This window comes from Gopherus flavomarginatus, chromosome 9 (genome assembly GCF_025201925.1).
Source record: "Gopherus flavomarginatus isolate rGopFla2 chromosome 9, rGopFla2.mat.asm, whole genome shotgun sequence".
Taxonomy (NCBI): Eukaryota; Metazoa; Chordata; order Testudines; family Testudinidae; genus Gopherus; species Gopherus flavomarginatus.
Genome location: NC_066625.1, coordinates 33969578 through 33988156, shown reverse-complemented (window position 1 = coordinate 33988156; position 18579 = coordinate 33969578). Strand labels below are relative to the sequence as shown.

The following is an 18579-nucleotide window of genomic DNA, read 5'->3' as shown; positions in this document are numbered from 1 at the left end:
TGGGGATGTTTTAAAGATGAAGCTTATTATCTGCAGAGGCCACCAGTGAATTTGTGAATATTGCTCTTGATCTGTACACACCCTAAAAGGTTGATATTGTGGCTAGTTGAGAAAATTGCCTGTCTCCCCATCATAAGCTTCAGCGATTGTAATCCACAGAGATGCTCAAGTGAGGACCCCATCCTCCCCAGTTTCATAGTGAAGTGGCAGATTGTTCTCCATAAAGTTCCTCCGCTCTGCAGTTCTCTTCCTCCCTGTGTCCTACAGAGCCTAAATGTATTGATCTTCAAGACACCTCGCAAGACTCATCTGTTTTCTCAGGTCTTTGGAAAAGGGGCAGGTTGAGGGATATAGATGGCCTGAAGCAGCAGTTTGTGTTCTCTTATTGGTAGTTAATTTTTTTTTCCAGGCTTGATTTCTGAATCAGGGATGCAAGAAGTCACTATAGATAAAAATATATATATATTTAATAATTTTAAAAAGCAATATTATAAATATATATGGAAAGATAGTATACTCCTCAAAGAGAACTTTAAAATTGTCAAGCATGGGCAGTATTTAGGCCAACAACTCAACCGGGTCCATGTAATTTAGTTCTAGTTAAATTTGGTATGAGAGAGTTCTACAGCATCAGCATATTTAATAGCAAATAAAATTGGAATTTTACAACTACAGTTTGGCTTTAGTGACGCATTTTTAACAATTCAGATTTCGAGATTAAGAAGTCATGAATCTGTATTTTAAAATGTTCATCTTTATTTTTCTTTTCCCCTGCACTGCCCCAGCTCTAGGAAGAATCCATGCAACAGTTCAGTGCTAAATGATATAAAGAAACCAGCAGACCGGATTGGCCAGGAAGTGATATTGGTTTTCTTTCTCCTACTCCTTTTGGTTTGGTTTCTGAATCGGGAATTTGAAGTCAGTTACCGCCTTCACTACAATGGAGATGTAGAGGCTGATCTTCACCGCACCAAAATTCAGAGCATGAGGGATCAGGCTGACTGGTTGCTGAGGAATATTATTCCATATCACGTGGCGGAGCAGTTGAAGGTTTCCCAGAGCTACTCCAAAAACCATGATAGTGGCGGAGTGATCTTTGCTAGCATTGTGAACTTCAGTGAGTTCTATGAAGAGAATTATGAGGGGGGCAAAGAATGCTATCGAGTCCTAAATGAATTGATTGGGGACTTTGATGAGTTGCTGAGCCAAACACATTACAGCAGCATTGAGAAAATCAAAACAATTGGAGCAACCTACATGGCTGCCTCTGGACTGAACACCGCACAGTGTCAGGACAATAACCATCCACATGGACATTTGCAAACCCTTTTTGAATTTGCCAAAGAAATGATGCGAGTGGTGGATGACTTCAACAACAATATGTTGTGGTTTAATTTTAAACTTCGTGTTGGCTTTAACCATGGCCCTCTCACTGCTGGGGTCATAGGCACCACCAAATTGTTATATGACATTTGGGGTGATACCGTGAACATTGCTAGCAGGATGGACACTACCGGCGTGGAGTGCCGGATACAGGTGAGTGAGGAGAGCTACCGTATCCTAAATAAGATGGGATATGACTTTGATTATAGGGGGACAGTCAACGTGAAGGGGAAAGGTCAGATGAAAACCTACCTTTACCCAAAATGCATGGACAGTGGGGTTGTGCCACATCACCAGTTATCTATATCTCCAGACATCCGGGTTCAAGTGGATGGCAGCATTGGGCGGTCTCCTACCGATGAGATTGCCAATCTGGTGCCTTCTGTACAGAATTCTGACAAGACATCCCAGGGCTCAGATAACAACTTAGAACCCAAGGATATGCTTCCATCTTACAAGAAGCTCCAAAAAGAGTCAGTGAAAGCAGAAGACAGGTGCAGGTTTGGCAAAGCTGTAAAAAATGATTGTGAGGAAGCAGAAACTGAGGAGGTCAATGAACTAACAAAGTTAAATATCTCTAAGAGTGTATGATGCAGTGACAGAGAGCTGCATGATGTGCTCTGTCCATAGAAACACAAAGACATTTGCAATTGGCTGCTTTCTTTTTTGAAGAAAGACATTCTCAACACTTGGGTTATTTGTTTTCATATTAGCACCTGGTGCTGTGTGGATCACAGTTATTCAGGGCTCATTTTCATCTCTCTGTCCCCTCCATGCCCCTTAGCCCTCTTCCAAAACTCCCCAGCTCCCTGTGTAACCCTCTTTCAGCTGAGTGGAGCATATTAAGTGCCTTCAAATATACTCCATTGGACTCCCTGTCTAGGTACAAAGGCCCCAAATAAAATCATAGCTTTGGGTATCTGTTAATTTTAAAAGAAAAGCTGTGGTCATCCTTTCATTTTTATTGTTGTTTCTCACAAAACACTTTTTTTGGCTAATGCAGCTCCTTGGGCTTTATATATATATATATGTGTGTATGTGTAATATTTTACTGTTATCAGACCTTCTGTATGTAAACACACAGACAGATGTGTGTGTATCTATCATATGAGACTGATATAAAAGTGCCAGTAATGTACCACAAGAGAATGTTGCTGAGATGAAGTAACACAATTTTGCTTTTGTGTTGGGCAGGAGGAGGAGCTGAGTTCTACAGTGGCTCAGCATTTAGATGGAGCAGGCAGCACAAGTGTTGTAGTTTCACCCTCCTTTAACAGTGTTTTGATCAGACATGTGCCATTGTATGCTTTGGATGCACTGCTTTCCTTACATCCAATGGGTTATTGATATGTGGGGATGGATTAAGGGATCAGATTTCACCAGCTCTCAAGATAGGGTTCCAAAAACAAACAAGCATCCATTAAAGTTTTTACAATCCAGGTCTCAGGTGTTTAAAAAGCAGTTTTCATTTTACCCCCACCCCAAGGGATTTGTGAGGTTTTGAGTGAAGTTGATGCCTCTAAAACTGTTCTGATTTAAGAAGGGTGCGTTTAAATAAATGTTTTGGGGTTACATTTATTTATTTATTTATTTATTTTAAAATTTGTGTTTGTGGAAGGTATTAGGATTTGTAGAGGTGGTAATTGGTGTCACTCAAATTAATCAGATGCCCATTAGTGCTTCATCCTCTTCAAACTGCCAACCACTGTGAGGACGTTACCTAGGCAATACTTGTGTCAAAATTGGTGATATCGCCAAAGCCACCAAATGCAGATTGAGTCTGAAAATCCCAGCTTCCCTTCTGTACTGAATTAATGGTGCTGAACAATGTTCTTCAGGCTTTCACAGAATCATAGAATATCAGGGTTGGAAGGGACCTCAGGAGGTCATCTAGTCCAAACCCCTGCTCAAAGCAGGACCAATCCCCAGACAGATTTTTGCCCTAGATCCCTAAATGGCCCCCTCAAGGATTGAATTCACAACCGTGGGTTTAGCAGGCCAATGCTCAAACCACTGATCTATCCATCCCTCCCCTAATGCTTTTCCCGTATGCTGTGCTTTTGCAGCATAGACATGCTTCCCATGTGCCATTTAAAGTAGGAATAGGAAGGTCCTTTGCCATGAGCTGAGAAGCACAATATTTCAGGCCTGAACATACAATTGACTGTGTGGGCAAACCCCTGTGCTTACAGAAAGGCTCACTGACGTCAGTGGGACTGTACACAGATGCCGGGGTCTGTTTGCATAGAGGCAGTTGCAGGATCAAGGCCTCAGACAACACTAGTCCCAGGGATTTCCCTACACCCTACTTCCTCCCCCACCCCCCACATTGCCCCATCCCTCCCACAGTGGCAGTGTTGCCAATTTAGTCGTTTTCCAACCCCCCCTGTAAATTCAAACACCTCCTCTAATTTCAATTCCTGGGGAAGACTGACTAGTTCTCCCTTTGCATACTTCCGTAATTTTAACCCCTTTTCACATAGTTTTTGACTGAGTGGATGACCCACTTTGGATAATATTAAATATTGCAAGGTTCCAATTTAAACAAATATTTCTTGTACCAACAAAATGACTATAATATTTCTGTCCAAAATAAATTCATCTGCCAAGGGAAATAGGGTAATTATGGGAAAATGTAATGCTGTTTTGTCTGCACCACCATATTTTTTTAGTTATTTCTTTCCATCTTCAGTCCAAAAAAATGACTTAAAACTGAAAGCAGAAAATAGTCACACTTACTGTTTTAAGAATGGCCATACTGGGTCAGACCAAAGGTCCATCTAGGACATTATCCCGTCTTCAGACAGTGGCCAATGCTTGCTCTTTTCTTTTCCTGTATGTTTAAAATTTCTTAATGCTGATCATTTCAAGATCACCCACAGGAAAAAAAATTTGGTTGTTAAATGTGTTCAAGCCCGGGAGTTCTGCTCCTGTTATCCCTCGTTCATGTGAGTTATTCTAGGGTTTAGAACATTGAGGAAGATACTGAGTATTTTCTGCAACACTTCCTTTATCTGCCACTGACACATCATTGATTATTTTCCCCCACTACTCCTTTAAGACCAAACAGATTGACTTCTCATAAATAAGTAAATAACATTCCAGTGTGTTTTTTTAAGCTAAGTACAAATTTGTTATTGTCCAGGATTTAAGGTTTTTTGAGAGTGGGGTTAGAGGAAGACTGTTGGGGTTTGTTTGTTTGTTTGTTTAATCTAATAATCAGAATGTAATACTTGCTCTGAGTAGGGTAGATAGTGGTAAGAAAGCCAGCTGCCAGTCAGCAATTCCTACACTATTATTTACTAATATTCTTAGTGGAAAGGCCATGATGGCATAAGGTGAAGGATGATGGAGTCTCAAAAAAAGGCTAAGTAGCCAAACCTTTCACTGCCACTTTGCTTAGCACTAGTTATTTGTGAACATTGGCAGGGATTAACAGAAAAATTCTCTTCTGAATCTGGGTACTGAAACGATTGACAGTTTGAATATAGAGCCAAAGAACATGGTTTTTCAAAGGATATGGAAGTTCAATGAGTAAAGATAAAAGGAATTAACAAAAACAAAGGACCCTCAAGCTTTTATCTAAGGAAGTGCTATATCTTGATTAGAGAAACTATCTTTAAGGTTGTCTGTAAACTAGTATTTTAAAATTGCCTAATTTGCCTGTTTCTGTAACTTTCTCTGATATTGAAATTTAGAATGATTTATAAAATGTTGGGTTTCTAGTGAATGTCACATGATGTTCATACGTAAAAATATTGAAAGCGAATAATTAGTCTTAACCAGCTGATACCTTATTTTGCAAAGCATGTCCAAATAGCAGCATTGAACAATTATTAGTATGAAGTTGATTGTAATCTCATCAACTTCCTAGCTGTATAGATTTTTTGCCTGATTTCAAGATTATTTGTTTCCTCTCTCCTTTGTGTTGCATTCTTCTGTATTGAGCATGATGGGATATGTCGAGGGATGGTTTTCCCCAATCATTGGATTAGATCTTCTGTTTTAACAGCAGTATTTGAATTTCTTTGGTGCCAGATCATGGTTTCATGTCAAAAAACTTTCTCGGTGCTGTAAAATTTCCTTGGCTACTGTTTCAGTCTCTAGCAGTATTCTCCAACTTATTGGAGTTTGGATATTTGCCTTGTTCTTTCATAGTGGTCCATTTGTCCAGTCACAACTTTACTACTGTGTTCTGTTGGTTTTCTGTCCTTTCTCTTCCTTTTCTTATTGTAAGCTGGTTTATTTTAAGTTATAGAAGAGAAACACATCAGAATAGTTAAATTGACAGCAAGAGTACACCACTAAGTCATAGCAGACTTACATAATAGGAGGAAATGAAACATAAAATCAAATGAAACTGCTAGCAGCATTGAAATTCATTGAAGCAGAGTTTAGGCGGACCCATATTAACAAAAGTTTTCTCAAGGAGTCTGGGTAGACAGATCTACAAAGCAAAGCACATCCACAGAAAGGGCATACTTTATATATTCATGACTAATGCTGCTTCAGTTTACCATCTGTAGTAGAAAAATATAATAAAGCATCAGAAATATATGTCCACTTTCTATAGGTTCTTAAACTGCTGCTTATGGAGAGCTGGCTAGCAATACGTTGATGATTCTTTATTTCTGGCAACTAAATTGCATTAAAAGACAGCTAAAAATACATTAAATACTCCCTAATGTCGCCTTCCCACATAAGCAATTGGTGTAGATGCTGCAGGGATGTTGTGAGACTGTGAAAGGAAGTGGAACATTTGTGAACAGGAGGGGAAGTAAGTGGCCCTCATGGTGAAAGATGTGAGAATCCCAGTGCTACAGCATAACAATAGAGTAAAATAGCACTGCTGCCCTATTACAAATGCATCCAGGAAAACAAACACAAACTGGGCCTCCGAACATTTTGGAAACTGAGCTAAATAAAGCTGTGACAGCTAAAATGTGCAGAGTATTTGTTCAGGGAACTGTGCATTCTACTCCAGAAACAACATTTTCCAACTCCTTTCATTGTAGTTTTCTATCTAGGTTGTAGTGGAACCATTTTTCTTTTCCAGGGACAGTGTCCAAGTGACTCAATAAATGACAATAAATCTGAATTGTAATGCACTATTAATATGAATACCCACATAAGCCAATGGCTCCAAAGTTTTGTCTGCTCTGATCAATTTTAAAATTAAAAATGATCAGTTATAAAAACTGTTTTAGGAAAACCATAATCATTCGTCAAAAACAAATCTCTACCAGCATATTTTAGCCTATGCCTTTAGTTTTATTTAGTGGTGTAAAGGTGTGGGACCAGGGCTCGACCCTCTCTGAGGGGCGGAAGGGAGCCACACCGGCTCCCTACACGCTGTCGGGCTGGGCAGGTCCTGGGGCGATGAACACCAAAGCACAAGGCTCCGTCCCGGGTGCAGGGCAGAGCAACAATACAGAGTCACAGGGGGGCTCAGACCCCCTGCTTCAGGGCTGAGCAGCGATACAGAGTCAGTGGGGTGGGGGCTCAGGCCCTTTGCTTCAGGGCTGAGCAACAGCACAGAGTCAATGGGGAGCTCAGGCCCTTTGCTTCAGGGCTGAGCAACAGCACAGAGTCAATGGGGAGCTCAGGCCCTTTGCTTCAGGGCTGAGCGACTATACAGAGTCAAAGGGAGCTCAGGCCCTTTGCTTCAGGGCTGAGCAACAGCACAGAGTCAAAGGGGGCTCAGGCTTTCTGCTTCAGGGCTGAGCAACAATACAGAGTCAATGGGGAGCTCAGGCCCTTTGCTTCAGGGCTGAGCGACAATACAGAGTCAAAGGGGGCTCAGGCCCTCTGCTTCAGGGCTGAGCGACAAGACAGAGTCAAAGGGGGCTCAGGCCCTCTGGTCCGGGGCTGAGCAGCGATACAGCCTAAAGGGGGCCCAGCCCTAAGTTCGGACGGGGCAACAAATGCAGCGTCACAAAGCTCAGATCTTTGGCTCAGGGCTGAGCAAACCACAGGGTTTAGGAAGCTCAAGCCCTCTGGTTCAGGGCTGAGCAGCAATACAGTCTAAAGGGGGCCCAGCCCTAAGTTCAGGTGGGGCACCAAACGCAGAGTCACAAAGCTCAGACCTTTTGGCTCAGGGCTGAGCAAAACACTGGGTTTAGGAAGCTCATGCTCTCTGGTTCAGGGCTGAGCAGCAATACAGTCTATAAGCCCAGGCCTGAGCACCCCGGGGGGGGGGGAGACTGCCACTCGTAAGTGGGGTGGCAGGGGGGACGCAGGCCCACACCCACTCCACTACGTCCCAGCCCGGGGCCCTAACAACGGCAGACAGTCCGCTGCTGCGTCAGTGGGGATCCTGCCCGCAACACACTGACATAGGCTCGGATATGGTCGCATCCTGACCGGAGTCAGCTGCCCCTGGGCTACTTCTGACCTCCCCCTCAGGGCCTACCTGGTCCGTGGGGTCGCCTCCCGGGAAGTCCAGCAGCATGGGCTCCTCGCGGCCAGGGCTGGGTGGCAGATCCGGTCGTTCCTCAGGGAAGTCCGGGCTGGCTTGCTCCAGTGGTTCCTCCGGGTAACAGCAGGGCCGGGGAGGCTCCAGCGGCTCCTCCTGGTAGTAGGCACGGGGAAGCTCCGGCAGCTCCTCCAAGTAGCGGGCGCGGGGAAGCTCCAGCCAGTCAGGGCGGCTGCCCTGGGCCCTAGAGGGTTCCCAGTCTCGAGCTCCCTGCGGCAGGTCTGCTCCTGGCGGCGGCTGGACTCCAGCTGAGCTCTGATGGCCGGCTTTTGTAGTTCCGGGACATTGCCTGACCCTCTGAGGGGTGGGCTCATCGCTCCTTAGCCCCGCCCACTCAGGCTTCTGGCTGGGCACTCCCTGTCCTGGACAGGAGGGGAGCCACACCGACTTGCTACAAGTGGCCAATTTGTGGAAAGTGTCTCAGCTGTACAAACATGGAGAAGGTTATTAGACTAATATGTAGTAAGGTAAAGAAAACTTGAGAGAGGGGAGAACTAGCCCTGCATTCACAAAAATGGAACAACTAGAGTGGGGATGTGCTAAAAAACTCCTCTCATGCAATATCTATGCAAATAGAATACATAACCTAAATCAACTGGTATGGAATAAGGACTAGTAAATGTGCCACATTAACCGATTGGCCAGATCTGAAAATTTGCCATACCTATGAAATCAGCCACCTACCTGCTCAGAGCTATTATGCCAAAGTTCATTCAGATGTTATGCCATCCTTGAAAGAAATGGAATTCCTGTCAGTCTAGAGGTGAAACATAATATAAATACACACTATACCACCAGACACCAAGCTCAGCAAAACTACTGGCAAATAGAGAAAGGAAATATAATATTGGATGTCAGGTTTTTTAAAAGGCTGATCCTTGTTCACAAGGTTTTTTGTCTTTGCTTGTGTGAAGGAACAGGGAACTTGAAGGCAGATAGAAAATCAGGGTCCTGATTCTTTACTACTCTAAGGCTGCTTCACACCATTTTGGCAGGGTAAAGGGACCTTAAACTGAGCATAAATGTAATATATTTACAACACACTTTCAGTCTTAATGAGAATCAGGCCTCAGAAGTTTGTTTTCTGGTTTCTTACTAGGATTACTTAAAGGAGAACACTGCTGAAATTCTAAAGAGACTCAAACAAATCCTACAATGTGTGGATATCGGGGGGGTTTTAACAGCTGTTCCATGTAGAATGGTGGTGAGGGAAAGGGTTTCAAGATGATAGTACTTTCCTATCTTCGAGGAAAAAGGATTGAGCTCTGACAAAAAAAAACCATGAAATGAAAGTGTTAGGTAATTTTTGTAGAGTCTTTACCCAGTGGTTTAAATCTCTCATACGGTATTTCCTGATTGCACAGATGGTTATTAAGTACTTCACTACTTAGATGTTTGCACACAAATACTTACTACTTATTATTTGCTGAGGAGAGATGTCTCTGGTTTGAATTGCTCACTTTGAGCAGAGCAGATTAGGGGTTTGTGGGGCCCTGGGCCAGAGCAAGTGGGGGCCCCTCCCCACCCCTTCCGCCTGCAGTCCCCCCTCCTCCCATGCTCCTGCCAGGGTACAGGGTTGGGACACGGGGGCTTCCCCCACTCTCCGGCAGGAACACTGGCGTAGCGGGTCAGAGTGTGGGGACCTCCCAGTTGGTCAGGGCCACTGGGACAGGCCCCATTGGCCAGTCTGCTACTGCTCTGAGAAAGAAAGGTATTCTGAAAAATTGATTGTAAAAGATATTTAAGGCTTTATCCCTGGGTCTTAGTTACATCAGTTAAACATTTCATGTTTGACTAATACAATGATATTATCCAAAACCCAGTGAAGTCAACAGGAAATTTTTCTGTTGATTTCAGTGGACTTTGGTTCTAGACCTAGAGGAAGGAAAGAAACAAAGGCAATGCATTTTAAAGCCAGCCATTCCATATGCAGTACATTTACTGCCTTTGACAACAGGCTGCTTTACATGCAGAGTTTCTAGTTTCACATCCGTGCAAGAAGAGTTGGTCATTTGAGTTTTACAGTTACTGAAAGACACCTTAAGACTGCTTTCTCTGCTCTTTGCAACTTAGCCTTCAGCCATCTTTCTGGGCGTTTTATTTTGTTCTTTCTTTGTTTTTTTTGTTTTACTATAACACTTATTCTAATCCTTTAGAAATGGTAGCATTCAGCAAACCTTAACAACTGCAAATAAGGTATTGGCATTGGACGGGTTATTTTAAATTTTAGCTTTTGGTTATATATTCTAAGTGGTTTATATTGAGTGTGTGGCTACCATGGGTAGTAGTCTAACCCATTAACGCACTGAGACTGTCTAAAGACCCTTCACTTTTCTCTCATAGTACTTATTAGTAACAAAGATACTGGAGAAATAATTTGCCCTTTGGAGGCCGCTTTGAATCTGTAATTGTTGAAAGATAAGCTCTGGGGAGAAAAACAAAATGTGCTACAGTGAAAAACAGTTGTCTGACTGAATGTATACCTATGCATGTGGGGTGAAATCCTGACCCCATTCACCCAGGATTTTCTCACTGTATAAGAAATTCCATCTTGTCATCTCCTAGTGAAAATCGGCAGACCCCAAAAGTGGTGGCCTCTTCTCCACCATTGCCCAAAGCAATGCCTTCTACAGCACCACTGCACTCTTTATAAAAGCCCTACCAGTGTCAAACATTTTTTCTCTCAACATTCACTAATTCAGCAATCCACAGCTGCTGGAGGAAATTTCACTCAGACCTTGCTTCCCGAACTGTAGTGTTCTGAGGCCATGGTTCTGTATATGCAGAGCCAGGGGCTCTAGTAACACCCTCTGAGATTACAGCTTTAAACTGCTTAAGCAGTAATAAATAGAAATATAAGTAATAACTAAAAAGCCAAGAGCCTTAACTAGTCCTAACAACTATTTAAAGACAAAGCACAGTTGCAAATTAATTATGAATACTTCGTAGAATTTACATTATAAATGGAGGGTGTCTCTTATTGATCAGGTAATAACCATATCCTATTCTGATGTCCAAAATTATTGAGCTAACAGGGAACACCCAGAAGTTAACAACACACGGAAATGTGCTGTCCCTCACTGCTGCGCCTCTCAGGAAGGGTAATCGCCACATTCCAATAGCAAATGTAATTTGTTTTATATTGGATTTATTTTAAAAGCTTCCTCTATCCTGGCAAAGGTTGTTTTTACATTCAGCATAAAAAGCTGCAGATATTGGTGTGGGGGACTGGACTCTTCCATGCTCCCTGCCCCAGGTCAGTGCTGCTGAGCCGAAGCTAAGTGGGGAGGGGTAGCTTTTAAAGAAAATATAATCTGAAAGGCAAATGACTCGGGAGAGGATTTAGCATTCCTCTAGAGCAAAGAGGACAAGGGGCAAGGGCTAGAAGGACTAGGGGCATATGGGTAGCAGGATGAGGAAGGCATGATTAGTTGAGGTGTTGTAGTCACCTGGATGTGGAGTTCTGAGAGCAGTAGCCAAGCAGAGCACGGATTTGTATGCCATACAGTTATGTTGCCAATTGGACACACACATCCCAGCCAATAAGAATGCAGAGAGCTACACCAAGAAATAATTGGACAGTTGTGGGTCAGTAACTGTGCTGCTTCCCTGCACCGCAGTTGACTCAGACAATTCTGCTTCAGCATAACTTGTTCATTGAGTTTGTAAAAATGCCTTTTCTCCTCTGCATTTTTCTTTAAATTGTTCATGTGAGTAAATTTTGAGCTGGCAGTTGAAATTGCATTTTAAATTCAGACACAGCTACCGTAGTACCAAAGTTTAGTGGTAGGTGGGCTTTTTTTTTGTTGTTGCTTTCTTTTCTTTCTTTTTTTTTTCTGTATCGTGTTGTATACAGTATTACACATATATGACGTTATGTAAGCAATTACTGTGCATAGAAAGCTATTGTGACTGGCTGGAGTATTACAAGATTACAAAAACCTGCAGTAAGTTCATCTTAAAGGTAGAAATGCAAAATGGATCCTTCTGAGTTGATTTTTGTTTCACAAGAAATTGTAAGTTGGGCAAAGATATCATTTCTGTTCAAACACCTGCTTAAGATTCCTGCTTGGCAACATGCCTGGAGATAGAGATCATCTCCGTACTGTTATATGCTTCCTTTAAAAGCTGCCTTTAGACCAGTATTAGCCCAAGTGCTCTAGCACTTTGGTATTGCATTGCCTGTCCCTCCACAAGTGTGCATGGAAACAGCACAAAACCACTAAGCATTAACTGAAAACAATTTCCTATTCAAAAAAACAAACAAAAAAAATCCTAATCTCCTGGAAAGTGTTACTTTAATGATGTCTTTGCTTTTTTTCCCCATCCCCAGTAAACCCCACGATCACACTACATTCTTCCCTCCCCTCTTTGCAAACAGACAGAAAAGGCCTGTTTACAAACACTTCGGAGGGGAAGTTTGTAACTTCCATTGAATTATTTGCTGGGGAAGGTGCTTCCATTCAGCAGATGAATTGTAAATATTCTGCATATGCTTTGTTGACAACACATAAAATGGAAAAAAGTTATATCTGTGAAATATTAAGCTATATATGTATATAGATAAAAATACATATTATCTTTCACTCGTTACTACAGAGCTGTAATCAACTGTATATTAAACTGTTTTACTGTATTGCAGTACATTTCACGCTATCTTCGATGTCGAAAAGCTGGGAAAGTAATTCACAATACAGTATGTCAACTTCAAATTTGTTTGCTTTTTTATTTTGCTTAGGCACCACTTCAAATAGAATCTGTGCCAGCTGTACATTGTTTCAGAGAATTACTGTTTGGAACATACACTCTTGGACTTTTTATTTACTGAACATTGACTCCTCAGAATAGTTCTTTGTGATTGCTTATGAGACTTCACTCATTTCATTTGTGGTTAAGTAGGATATTTGAGAGGAATTTTAAAAAGCAAAGGGACTTCTCAAGTCGTGTACGGCTCAGATTAGAAGTACTCTAATTATTTGGTGGCAAATGACCTTTAAATTCTAAATACCAGTTTTTACAAAACTCCTTTCTGAGACAGACTTTTTTTATAATACACTGCTGTACATTGTGAGTCCGCGCTACAGCAACAGTTAACTGACAGACAATGCTCTTGGAAGAGTGCTGTTGTCACTCTTAATTCAGGTGCAAATCTAAGGAAATGAAGAAAAAGAGCCATATTGATTTTAATTTCAGTAGAATCTCTAAGGAAAGAGTTCGACTAAGATTTTCAAAGTCTTAATGTTTGTCAACTAGAAAACTGAACACTGTAGACAAGATGTATTATGGTAAGTAGTACAGTACACTATACAACTTGGGTATCTCCAACAAGCATCCTGTTGTATTTTACTTGGGTTCATGTGGCTTTGGATTATTTAACTCAAAAGATTTAAAGAAAATTCTGAACTCTTGCAAAATAAGTGCAGAAGAAATGAAGGTTTTTTCTCTTTTCTGGATTCTATGTCCACCCTACTCCATCCAGATGCACTCTTCTCATCTTTATGCCTGCCAAATGAACCTTATTTATTTACATTTGCCACATCTTTTAAAGGACATCTTTACATCCTTTTTACCTGGTGATGACAGAGCTATCCAGTTGTAGATTATTTTGCGTGTTAAATTGGACAGCAAATGAATTGTGGATTTTCTGTTATTATTTACGTAGCCCCATTGGTATGCAATGGGATTTCAGCAGATGCTTCATCAGGAACTTTGTCCCTTACTGAACCATTGAGAGCTACAGTCTGATTTTTCTTAAAAGTTTTCTCAGAAGGACAGGTAAGTATCAGAGCGCTTGTATAACACACATATGGTACCATTCAGTCTTAAGGCAGCCAGCCATTAGCCACATTTACCACCATATTACTCAAACTCAACCCAGGAATTTTTATACCAATACACATATTTTAACCAATACTCAAGAGTTCCTGGGTGTCAGCCTTCTGTTGTAGGTGAAAACTGTTTGAACATTATCCAAGTATTTCTGTTTGTTTTCATTGTAGATCATGGTGATTGTCAACAGCCAAGAGACATTTTTTAATAAATCTTATAAAGGAATTTCCAATAAATCCAGTCTTCCTGTTTTCCTTATTAATTGTATGTTGTCTTCTCCAAAAGTAAACTATTTTGAAGGTCCTTAACTTCCCTAGTTACTAAACTCTTGGAGAAAAATGCTGTGTGTGCAGATATGGAGTTAAAGTTATCCAGTGTTGTAGAGCTAAAAATATTGCATGTAATAGGAAAAATGTTTTCCAGAGATTCTTCCAACTGTATAACATCAAACACATTAAATAGCATTTCCAAACATTGAGATGGCTAAGTTAGACCATATGTGTATAACTTTCGTATCATCCACCTTCAAGAGCTAGGGTGGTGTGGTTTAGGAAGCTGGTGTCCCACTGAAAGTAAACTATGCAGTATATTGAAAAATCTAAGTCTAAATCTGGAGCAAGCATTGTCCTGGTGGGTAGCAGTGTGATCTAGTGAACTGAGCACTTGAGTAAGAGCTAGGAACTCCTCTAAGATCTCCCAGCTGACCTTGAGATATTTACTTAATGTCTCTGCATCAGTGTCCACATCTATAAATGGGGATAATGATACTCACCTCATGCGTGTGTTGTGAAGAATAATTGTTAATTTTATATAACACTTTAAAGCTGTAAATTAAAAGTACCATATAGTTGCTAACTACTATTTAGTCTTGCTTCTTGTTCTTTCACTGTGTGAGGATATGTGCCAAGATTTGTCCAGGATTCCTGACATTTAAGCATCTTGTGATAATTGGGCTTTAATGGCTGTGCAAGAAAATTGATACATCTGTTGTGTACACACTGTATGAGTCCAGGTAGGACTCAACCTTAATCAGTGTATTTTATCAATTTCTAGTAATAAGCCCAAGTCATATCTGGGAACAATGAAATAATGTAGAATTGTGTGGGTTTTACTATAATTAGGGCCCTACCAAATTCATGGCTGTGAAAAATATGTCACAGACCTTGAAATCTGGTCTCCCTTGTGAAATCTGGCCATTGTATGGTGGGTCATGGTATTGCCACCCTTACTTCTGTGCTGCCTTCAGAGCGGGGTGGCCAGAGAGCATCACTGCCAGCAGCAGCACAGAAGTGAGGGTGGCATAGTATGGGGGGGTGTCACTTTGGGAGATGGCAGTGCTGCCCTTATGGGTGGGTGATGTGGGCAACCATCCAGGGTGCCGTGATCAGGGGGGCATTGTGATCACTAACCCATGCACACAAAAGGCCCCTTTAACCCCTGAGCAATGGGCCTGGGACCAGACAGGGACAGGGCTAGAGGTGCCCCAACCTGGGGCTCTTACCATGCACAGGACTCCAGCTTCTAGTCCCAGCCAGACTGGGGAGAGATGGGACTTCCTCTTCCCCTGCACAGGCCGCTCCCTAGGCCCGGTCAGACCCACCTCCGGGAACTTCCCCTGGCTGCAGGAAGCGCAGTGGCTGCCAGCTGGGAGCCCAGCTCTGAAGGCAGTGCTGCCGCCAGCAGCTGCACAGAAGTACAGGTGACCATACTGCAACCCCCATACAATAGCCTTGCGACCCCTCCTCCCCCCGGCGATTGTGTCGGGACCCCCGCAGTTACAACACCATGAAATTTCAGATTTAAATATCTGAAACCATCAAATTTAAGATTTTTTTTAATTCTTTGTCTGTGAATTTTATCAAGATGGACTTTGAATTTGGCAGGGCCCTAACTATAATGATGTTGCCGTAGCATCCAAAACATGCAAGCCCTATAAACCATAGGACAATATGGTTCCCATCCAAAGTGCTTACAAAACAAAAACAAAAAAGGAGGAGTGAGGGGCAATAAGGTAAGAAGACCCAGGTGAACAGGGTGATGATAGGTGCACACACCACTTGTGCATTCCATTTGTAAAATATCTTTTCTAAAACTTAGTGCTGCGGGGTCTTTTTCTGGGGGACAGAATTGAGGGGTGAGAGAGGAATGTGTTTTAGCTGAACCAACAGGTACTTGTTGTAGGGTTGGTAAATAACGTCAGGAGTGTAATACGTAACTTGTCTATATCAATGTATAAAACATCTCCCCCTATTATCCTGTCATCCTGACTTTATCTTATAAATGCGTTCATACCATAACTTTATGTTGGGATAGGCCTGTGCTAGCCTTCTGGAATGAGTTTACGTGAATATCTATTGCCTAGTACTTGTTAGTAGTGTCTGTTTTAGCAACACCAGCCATGTTTTTGCCAAGTTCATGTACCAGACAGTGAAGCAGGTGTTTGCTTTATGACAGGGCCTGACTTTGGTTCATAGCCTGGCTTTTGCTGACTTTGGCTCAAGCCCCAGGCCTTGCACCAGGCCCTGTGCTTCAGGCTCTCTCTTTCTACTCTCCTGAGGGGGAAAGCACAGTGAATAGGTTAGTGAGTCTGGGCAGCTGAAAGGTGGTGGTGGTCAGATGGGGCCAGGTGAAGGAGGGAGCAACACACTAGTAAATGAAAAGCCCAGAATCCAAGTTTCAGAATTGAGTGAATGATGGTTGAAGGCCTCTTGTCTCCTGCGCCCCTTATAGAAGTGAGGAGAGGAGGACACTGGGTCTGTGCCATGGGCAAGACCAGGGATGAGGACCGAGCAGAGGCTGGAAGGCCCAGACTTCTGCATCTTCGGCAATGGTAAGTGCTGGTTGCTTTGGAAAAGGAGCCATGAAGGAGTGGAGATTTGCATAGTCCAGATCCTGTTACCGTGCTCCAGGTACGTGCTTCTGAGTCAGGACGGGCTGGCCAGACATCCTCAGATCCGATAAGGGTCAAGTAGCCAAGTCTTGAACCTTTAACATTGTAAGAGCCATCCCTCTAAATAAGGAGGTTTTGTTTCAATCATTTTAGTTCTTACAAGCACAATGAACTGCTATTCTCTGGAGCTGATAGCGGTAGAGCCATCAGATATAAACCAATGAATCAGAACTCGTGGTCGAGCAGCTAAGTAATAAACAGAAATTCAGGAGCCTAATGCACCAGAATGTGTAGGGAGCTACGTGTATGTACCTGAACTGGCTTGCTTTATTCCCACTCAAACCCATATAAAAGACAAGGGTGACCATATGGTCCCTGAAAACCTGGAATGCACCAGTTGTCTGTCTATTGGGCTACAATCCCCTCCACACTGCAGCCCCCTGAGCCAATGAAACTTGCAGCAGGCTGGCTGAGCATCAATAGCCCCTGCCTGGCAGGTCTCTCCTGTATCTCCATGGTGCCCCACCATGAAGTCTCCGAGGGTTTGTAGACTGAGGCTTGGCATAAACCACAGATGTTTGTCCTAAAACCAATAGTTATGGAATGTCTGGGGAATTAATGAATTAACTCAAATTGAAACAAACTATACTCTAGACAAACCTCCTTGAGCCAGCCCTCACTCATGCATAGTCAGATCCATGAGAAATTGGAGACCTCAGGCCCTGCTGCAATTTAGACATCTGCACAGCCACCATGTTCAGGGCAAACAAGTGACTGAACAGGCATAGGCACCGACTCTGGGTGTTCCAGGGCTAGGTCACCCACAGAAAAAAAAATAGTGAGTGCTAAGTACCCACCAGCAGCCCACTGATCAGCTCATCCCCTCCTCCCCATCGCCTCCTGCCTGCCAGTGATCAGCTGTTTAGTGGGGTGGGGTGCACTCAGGGGAGGGGGCAGAATGGGGCAGGAAGAAGTGGAACGGGGGTGGGAAGAGGCAGGGTGGGAGTGGAGACAGGAGCGGGGATCAAGCACCACCTGGCAAATCACAAAATCGGCGCCTCTGTGAGCAGGAGTCTGTGGGTGAAATGGAGCTGGGGAGAGCTATTGATGGAAGAGAAGAGGGAGAAGACTGGCACATGGTGGGAGATGAGAAAGAATGAAGAAAAAAGTTTAGAAATATGCTCCCCAAATCTGCTCTCACCCGCAGCCAAACCATCACTGTGGCACTACCCCTCCTTGCTCAGGACAAGCCTCCTGGGTTGAACTTTGAGAATCTGATCACTTATGAAAGTAAAATAGCCACATTAGTCTCTTTCACTTTTCATTTTGCATCCAACAGCGTTCTTTTTGGTGGCAAGGTTTACGTGGAGCTCAGTGCACCACCTTGGCTTTGCCCTGTCCTGTGGTGCTAATTTCTGCCTGCCCTCGCTCCCTAGAGCTGCTAGAGCCAGCCTCTTAGCAGACAAGAATCTGCAGTCCTGCACTGCAGGGCCTCTATACCTGGGTGGTTCCCCCTGAGCCCCAGAAGTCACGCCCATGGACCTTGTCAAGGAGAATAGGTAGCAGAAAATAAAGAAGGCAGCTATGGTTTCCTCTCCCTGATACTACAGATTCCCTGCTTCAGGCTGAAACAGCAGGAAACAGGCTTGGACACCAAAAATCTGTCCATTCTGGAAGTAAAGAGGACACAGAATATGCAGAAGGTTGCAGGTAAGAGAAATAACAGGCAGGGGCAGTCTCTACACGGCTGTGTAGAGCCAGAATTTGGACAGATGCCAGAGCCATTCAAGGACCATGCTACGATGTAAGTGAAGTCTTTCCTCCTTTCACAGTCACCTGACATTTCCCTCATGCGCCCTCTATGGGTCTCTACTCGCTCCCCAATCTCTGAGGTCCCATCTCCTTCTGTAACCCCTCCAGCACCATCTGAGATACTGAAATAGCTAATCATCTCAGCAGGCACACAGGCAAGTATCAGAAGGGAAAGCCAGTCCTCCTGTCA

General features: G+C 43.1%; 1 protein-coding gene and 1 long non-coding RNA gene across 7 annotated transcripts in view; both read left to right on the top strand.

The window, feature by feature from the left end:
- The window catches only part of ADCY9 (adenylate cyclase 9), a 191149-nt gene that overhangs the window by 169452 nt on the left and 3118 nt on the right, over positions 1-18579 (top strand). For 4 of the 6 annotated variants that reach the window (XM_050968072.1, XM_050968071.1, XM_050968069.1 and 1 more), the window contains one exon: positions 786-4493. In XM_050968072.1, coding sequence (XP_050824029.1) covers positions 786-1974 — 1189 coding nt within the window. In that variant the 3' untranslated portion in view covers positions 1975-4493. Of the gene's footprint in view, positions 1-785; positions 4494-18579 lie in introns of those variants that run through there. The other 2 variants (XM_050968070.1, XM_050968073.1) reach the window with 2 other exon arrangements.
- Positions 4501-13923, top strand: LOC127058459 (uncharacterized). The gene is made up of 2 exons (XR_007776375.1): positions 4501-6818; positions 7170-13923. It is a non-coding gene; the product is annotated as an uncharacterized LOC127058459 (long non-coding RNA).